Consider the following 7747-nt stretch of genomic DNA (forward strand, 5'->3'; position numbering starts at 1 on the left):
TCTTTCCACAACTCTATTTTGTTGTGGTGTGTATGGAATGGTTGTTTAGTGTAGAATACCTTGACTGGTAAAGAAAGCAACAGCCTCTGAACTACTGCGAAGTTCATAGGCATTATCAGACCTGAAGGTTAGGACTGAGGATTGAAAATGTATTTTGACTATGGAGGTAAAGGCTTTTAGAACAGAAAGGGAATTACCTTTGCAAGATAAAAGATGGGTCCAGGTAGCTCTACTATAGTCATCAATTAAGGTCAATAAGTATCTAAAACTATTATATGTTCTAGTATTGTAAGGTCCTCAAATATCAATATGAACTAACTGAAAAGGAGTTGTGGAATAAATATGGCTATCATAAAAAGGTAACCTCTGTTGCCTAGCCATTGGACAAATAGTGCATATAAAAGATTGTTTGAAAGAAATTTTATCAGATAGGAAAGGAATAGATGTCATTCTATGGAAAGGCATATGTCCTAGCTTTTGATGCCAAAATAAGTCCATTTTATTTATAGCATGTGTTTGATTACATGGAAGATTATTTACAAAAATTGAAAGACAATCAGACTTATTACCAGAAACAGAATTAGAAAAAGAAGAAGAAACATGTTGAGATGGAAACAAGGCAGCATGAGGATGTAGATAGTACAATCTCCCAACATCCTTATCAATTACCAGTGGCCTCTTCAGAGAGGGGTCCTATAAAGAACAATTAAATTTGGTAAGAATAACTATGCAATCCAACTGAGAGATTAATTGGTGTATAGATATTAGGTTAAAATGAAAGGAAGGTACAATGAGGACATTAAGTAAGGTTATATCATGCATGAGATGCAAAGAACCAGTTGACAAAACCTTAATTTTATATCCATTAGGTAGAGTAACAAGGAAGGATTTAGGCAAAGGTACAAGATTGTGAAGTAAGTATTTGTGTGGAGTCATGTGATTTGTTACCCCTGAATCTAATATCCAAGTATTTACACCTAACTGAGAAGATGTACATATATGAGAAGTAGCAGAATCTACAGCATAAATAGTGAACAAACCTGCAAAATGTGCTAACCTAGATTCCTCAACATGAAAATAATCAGAACCAACATTAGGGGACACCTGGACTTGCTGAAATAAAGTCATCAGGTGATGATATTGTACCTTGGTGAAACCATAAGCAGAATTCTTAGCAGATGGTTGTGGAGAAATTGTAGAGTGATTGAGTAGAATGTCAGACCGGACACAAGAGATTGATTTCTTGCCTTTGGTAAACTTGAAATTTGTAGGGAAACAATGCAGTCTGTAGCATTTCTCCACTGTGTGTCCAGGTTTCTTGCAATATTTGCAAGAAACAGACGAATTATTCTTCCTGGAGTCAAAATTGATCCTTTGATTGGAATTTTTGTTTGGTGTGGCTGAAGATGCTGAGAAAGAGGCAGATTCATTGGGGAAGTTTGGAATTGAGGTTTGAGTTTCTCTTTGACTCTCATCTTGTTATAAAAGAGAATAAGCTTTGCTTATTTGTGGTAAAGGATTCATGATCATGATAGCACTCTTCATAGTTGAATAAGATTCATTTAATCCATTTAGAAATTGGAAGAGTTGTTAGTTTTCTAGAAACTTGGGAAGAGCTCCACAAGAACATGTGGGGCCTACATATAAAGAATTTAATTCATCCCAAAGACTCCTAAATTTAGTGAAGTAGGTGGCAATATCAGATGACCCTTGAACAGTTGAACTAATTTTTCTCTGGATTTGAAGATATTTGGACCCATTCGACTGTCCAAACCTTTCATTGATGTCAGTCCAAACCTCCTTTGCAATTTTAAAATACATGACACTAGTAGATATGTCTCTGGAAACATAGTTGGTATCCAAGACTTGACCATCTCATTACATCTCTCCCAATAGAAATAATAGGGAGAGTTGATAGGAGGTTGGTCAATTCTCCCATCTAATAGGCCTAGTTTTGTCACGACACAAAATCCAACTAGCCGTGATGGCACCTAACCTCACCCGCTAGGTAAGCCAAATAACAATAATTTGATTCAATTAATATTAACTAACTCTAATACACTCCCCAAGGATTAGTAATACAGATCATGAGCTTCTAATATTAAAATTTATAAAATTGGTATGAAATAAATACATCATCTGTTCGAAATATACATAAACAGATTATTATAAATCTAAGGCTACCATGAATAAGAGGCAACTACAACCAGAATGCAGGTACGTCTTCAATTCCAGCTCCCGTCGAGTACAGCAACATAAACATCCAATATCTATACGCAAGGTGTAGAAGTGTAGTATGAGTACAACCGACCACATGTACTCAATAAGTAGCAAACCTAACCTTAGGTTGAAAGTAGTGGCGAGCTTGTACCAAGGTCAGAGTCCAAATCCCATAAGCAACAACAATTCATAACAATATAAAGCAAGTAATAAAAGGAGTAACCCAGATATAAAATGCTCAGCTGAATCGTGATTTCTGAAAATAGTTCTGCATTTCAAGTACAACAGTGAAAAAACCCAAATCGTTTACCGAAGTTGCCAAAAATATAAGTTGAAAACAGTAATTTTCCCAAAAATCCTTTCCACAATAAATAAGATGTTTCATTTTCTTTCCAGATAGATAGTAAAAAATGCATCATTATGCCCATAAGCCACTATGTGTGAGAAATCATGAATAACGTGATACCGTACATCATGATGAAAATACATCTCTATACCTGTATGTCACGTGTGCATGTCAATGCGATGCAAATCAGTGATAAAGACCATATGCATACTCTCAGAGTATTAATTCACTCAGTCCTCCCAATCACTCAGTCATCACAGTCACTCAGTCCTCCCAATCACTCGGCACTCGCACTCAGTAGGTACCAGCGCTCAATGGGGGCTCCTTCAGCCCAAGAGCTATAAATCGCACGGACAACTCACGTGCTGCACGGACAACTCACATGCTATAGTATAAAATATCAGATGAAATCCTTCAAAATGACCCCCAATAATTTATAAGAATGAGGTCGGGTTTATAAAACTAGAAAAATGAAGCCCCAAAACACACTCTGCGGTCGCATATGTGATCGCAGAATTGATATATGGCCCGCATAATGGGTCACAAAAGGCCCTCCGGAACTGGGCATCTTCTTCCCCAGTATGAGGTCACTATGCGGCTCGCAGACCTGTTTTGCGGTCGCATAATGCACCGCAAAACAGTTATGCGGTCGCATAATGGACCGTAGATTTGCACCCTTACCTGCCCATCGCTTGCCCATTATGCGGACCGCAGAGTGATTCTGCGGCCACAAAATGGACTGCAGAAATGCATCTTTCTGCCAAAATTTTCCTTTACTCATCGGTGCATTGTTCAACCCAAAATGTCCGAGTCGCGGTGAGCTTACCTTTCTATTAATTTATCCACCTCGATACCACAAAACCTTAATTTTCTTAGCAAAAATTCTCCGGGGTCGTTACACATAAGTCAACATCCGGTTAACCTTTTCAACTTAAATTCTAAACCATGGAACTAGATGTTCCAAATCATTCCAGAACCTCACCGGACTCGAACCAATTACCACCGGCAAGTCACAAAATAAATATAAAGCATAAATTGAGCAGTAAATGGGGGAACGAGATTGTAATACTTAAAACGACCGGTCGGGTCGTTACAAGTTTGTTTTTAGCAGAAAGAGAAGAAAGCATGCTACTTCTCCATAGTACAAAACCATGTCCATTGAATGGGACATGTACTAGTTTGCTACCCGGATTGTCTGACGGGTGCACATAGAAAGGGTGAGAGGGATCTAGTGTGAAGGGAGTGAAACCCTCAGAAGTGAAAACTGGTGGAGAAGTAAGGTTATCTGCATGACTACCCATATTACCTCCTAAATAAAACAATGAAAAGAAATTACATCGTGTAATAGACAAACAGGTTCAAAATCGATAACATACAAAATGTTGTATACATGAATTTTCCCACAACACAACCTAAAATCATATCAATATAAATTTCAGAGTTGTAGATTAGGTCGATATTACCAGCCTTCTTCTCAAAACCCGAGGAAGTAAGGTCTTCGTGTACACCGCAAACCTTAGCTTGAATTTACCCCCAATTAAGTCGAATCCATCATAAAAATAAGATTTTATGTAGATGTAGGCGATGTAGAGAGAGATTCCAATAAAAGCCCCAAGGTTTTTGTAACGTAGTAGCAGATTCACCAACTGTTCGGACTTTAATCAGAAAATTGATTCTGGTTACCGCTGAAGATGAAGCTCTCGTAACGAGGAATCAGAATCCCCGCTCTGATACCATGTTAGAATGAAGCTCCATGAGCTATAGCGGAATCAGTGATAGAAAACCCTAGAAGGGTCGAGAGAGAAGAGAGAGAAACAAAAGATGATATTTGGGAAATAACTATCTGAGCCTTTTATTTTCTCACTCCAGGAGTATTTATATTTACAGTGGAAAAATAGAAAAATGCAGTAAAATACACTAATACATATTATAAGGAAATATGGGCCGGGTCAGTCACCCTATTGGGCTAGCTGTTGGTGCAGTCTGAGCTCTAACATTTTGTTGCTAGTGTTTCTCTTTTCTTGGAGTTGTTTTAGTCATTTTGGAGAACTTTTATTACTCTCGTTTGGTATACTTGAGTCTTTTGATGGACCAGAGGTCCTGCGGTTTTACTGTTCACTTGATGAGGTTTCCTATGTAAAATTCCTAGCTAGTATGGCTTTGTGTTTAATTGGTTGTTTTACCTTTTCAATATTCAATTTTCTGCAGAATACAAGTTGCTGCACACATCAAATTTCACTTGAATTTGCTAGCTCTTGTTGATTTATATAGATTAGAAAGATTTTAACTAGGTGTTAATTTCTCTATAACTTTGCCTTGCATCATTAGCATACTTTCTCTTCCCAACAAGTTGGTAACATAGATTCAGAGTTATCTATCGCTAACTTGTCTATTTGACTGATGGAGACAAACACAAGCAAAGTGGGGTGTTTGAATAACGAAATTAATCATCATAAGAAGATGCATTTGTCTGAATGGATCATGTTTGATGAGGATATTTGACAATTTGAGCACCGACAAGTTTGTAGTAATATATACAACGGTAACTTTAGATATTATATACTTCAAAAGCAAACGATAACAAGCAGTTCCTGCTAAAGCAAACGATGAATCTTTCAAATGTCTAAAGGATAGAGATAAAAGCAGAATTCAAGTCGTGATCCAAGTATAAGAATCTTGTATGTAACCATTGTGGCAAGACGTGACATATCAATAAGTACCTTTTTCAAACTGAAGAAGGAGATGAAAAAAGAAGGTGACAATGAGAGAAAACGATATGTTAGACAAAACTTACATACTTTCTATATTCATGAAAAGTAAAAGGAGTTGAAAGATACAGTGTACTCCAATCAATTGGCTCAAACAAAGAAACTTGAAAAATCGGACAGAGAACTTACAAAAAACAATTGGATTTTAACATTTGAATTACAGAGGAGAGAATCTTTACCTCTCATAATACATACAGCAGAGTTTCACTCCAGGTCTACTATCCCAAAATTCGAGAAAAGGATCTTAACTTGTTCGACGAAGTCAGAGCCGGTTGCATACTCTGTTAGCATCCCGACAGCAAAACCAAACATTGCCCATCTGCTCAACCGATATTCAATATTATGATCATAAGTTAGAACTGACTATGCCAACGACAAAGAATCCAACACCTCGGTTCAAAGCAAGAACTAATCAAATTCCAGACACAAATTGTTTGCAAAATGATGCAGAGGTAATTCTCCCACTTATTATATACTGTTTTATCATCTCCATTTTTCAAAAGTAATTAAGAAAAATAGAATCCACTATACAAAAAAACTAAATATCAGCATCCGAAGCACCATCATTATTCACGAAATATATTAAAAGGGGAGTCAAAATATAAGAAAATAAACTCGTCAAAAAGTCAAGGAGTGTCATTATATAGTATATATACATATTTAAAAAAATAATTACCAAGCTATACACTGTAATTTTCCGGTAAAAAATATACCCCTTTGACGCATGTGGCTCCGCCACTGCGTGCCAAAGTAGGTGTCTAACAGAGCTATGTTATTCTTGTAAGTCAATATTTACACCAAAGCTGGACCTTTGAAACCAGTGTAGTTAAAGCAATGAAGCAATACGAAGTGAGGGGTTAATCCATAGGTGAAGCCATGCGCTTCATAGAAGTGTGCACTTCAAACAATGAAGCGCAAATTGATTCATGACGAAAAGAGGTTGGTTCTTCGAAACTCGACTTGACGGAGTTGGATTTAAATCAACATTATTGTATATTAGATGCTGAAATTATTTACTTCAATTGCAGTTTAAGGGCCTGTTTGGCCATAAAAGTTTTTTTACTGTTTTCCAAAAGATTTCATGTTTGGCATGAAAATTTCAAATTTCATTTGAAGTTGAATTTCGGAATTTCCAAAAGCTGTTGTTCAAAATTTTTATTTCAAAATCACTCACAAAAATTCAAAAACAACTCTAAATTGTATTCTATCCAAAGACAATTCTTATTTTCAAATACTATTTTCACTTTTTTTAAAAATCATTTTTTTCGGAATTTCACAATATTTATGTCCAAACGCTCACTGAACCTTTTCTCGGCAACGTTTGATACTTGAGAGTAAAAATGCGGTATCATTATAGTACTAAATTCATACTATATGTTTGGTATCTTCTAATGTCATGAATTGTGCATTTTACTTCTCACTTTTTGCTTCAAGCCTCAAGTACCTTGTCGCTTTTTTATTTTTCACTTTTAAAAACACAAATGACACATTAACTTAAGGCTAAATCCTACAAGAAAAAAAAAACCAAAACTAAATAGAACGCCCAAAAGATTGACACATTCAAACCCCAATTTTGCAGCAATAGAAAGACAATTATAATAAAACTTAGTAATTCATAAATTTCTTTAATTACCTTCCATTGGAAATTTCATTCTTGGCAATAAAACCAAAGAAGGGACCTTGATTAGCTTCTTCAAGTTTCTTCTGTTTGAAGTATTCTTGAAGTGCCTTAGCCTTTTGCCTCTGAAACTCCATTGTAATTACATTTTTGTCCTCAACAGTTGCCACTGCCACAGGCTTAGGAGGAGGAACACTAGTATTTGAAGATGGTGGGATAGGCTTTACAGGGGTAGGTGGTGAAGGAGCTACTGGTCTTCTTAATGGACCATCAGCTTGAGAACTCCTTATGGTAAGTATGGTGGGGTTGTTTGTAGAGAATCTGAAAGTATAAGAAGTAGAAGAAGAGGATAGGTTTTGAAGTTTAATGCAGGGGAAAGTAGATGATGATGCTACTGACATTTTCTTGAGTTTTGTTGTTACTATATTTTTTTTCTTTTTTCTGTTTTGTGTTTTCTTTGTCAAAGAAGAAGAGGGGAATCAGTGGTTGGTGTTTGGTTTAACTGTATTGTTATCAGAAAGAGAGATTGTATGGAAGTGGGAAGTGTTTTGTGGATAACATGTAGCCAAGTCTCGCAGGTTATAGTCAACTACTCTATTTAGTCTGAAAATGAATATTCTTCAATTTACACGATAAAAGTATATTACTACTAAGTTACAACTTTTTATAACCAAGGTTTTGCTAACCTAACATCATATCACCAACATATGAACAAATAGGGGTTTTCCATCCTTTACCTTCCCAATTTCACTCGTCCATTTCTCTTCGTCTCCTTTCCACTCAGCACCAAAATTT

General features: G+C 36.2%; 1 protein-coding gene across 5 annotated transcripts; it reads right to left on the reverse strand.

Moving 5' to 3' along the window:
* Positions 1-675: 675 nt before the first annotated feature.
* LOC104100576 (light-harvesting complex-like protein OHP2, chloroplastic) lies at positions 676-7495 on the reverse strand. 5 transcript variants are annotated; one of them, XM_009607831.4, is made up of 3 exons: positions 6968-7495; positions 5514-5653; positions 676-693 (listed from the first exon to the last, which is right to left on the reverse strand). In XM_009607831.4, exons 1-2 carry the CDS (start codon positions 7351-7353, stop codon positions 5539-5541), a joined length of 501 nt encoding a protein of 166 aa, XP_009606126.1. In that variant the 5' UTR covers positions 7354-7495; the 3' UTR covers positions 676-693; positions 5514-5538. The 5 variants fall into 5 exon arrangements, with proteins under 5 accessions (XP_009606126.1, XP_009606125.1, XP_009606127.1 ...); XM_009607830.4 differs by lacking the exon at positions 676-693 and adding an exon at positions 2089-2270 and having other exon boundaries at positions 6968-7494; XM_009607832.4 differs by lacking the exon at positions 676-693 and adding an exon at positions 3891-4293.
* Positions 7496-7747: the final 252 nt, after the last annotated feature.

This window comes from Nicotiana tomentosiformis, chromosome 12 (assembly GCF_000390325.3).
Source record: "Nicotiana tomentosiformis chromosome 12, ASM39032v3, whole genome shotgun sequence".
Classification (NCBI taxonomy): Eukaryota; Viridiplantae; Streptophyta; class Magnoliopsida; order Solanales; family Solanaceae; genus Nicotiana; species Nicotiana tomentosiformis.

Coding starts and splice junctions, on each gene's coding strand:
- LOC104100576 (XM_009607831.4), bottom strand. CDS start 7,353: ATGTCAGTAGCATCATCATCTACTTTCCCCTGCATTAAACTTCAAAAC. Junction 5,654..6,967: donor AATGAAATTTCCAATGGAAG/GTAATTAAAGAA, acceptor TCGGTTGAGCAG/ATGGGCAATGTTTGGTTTTG.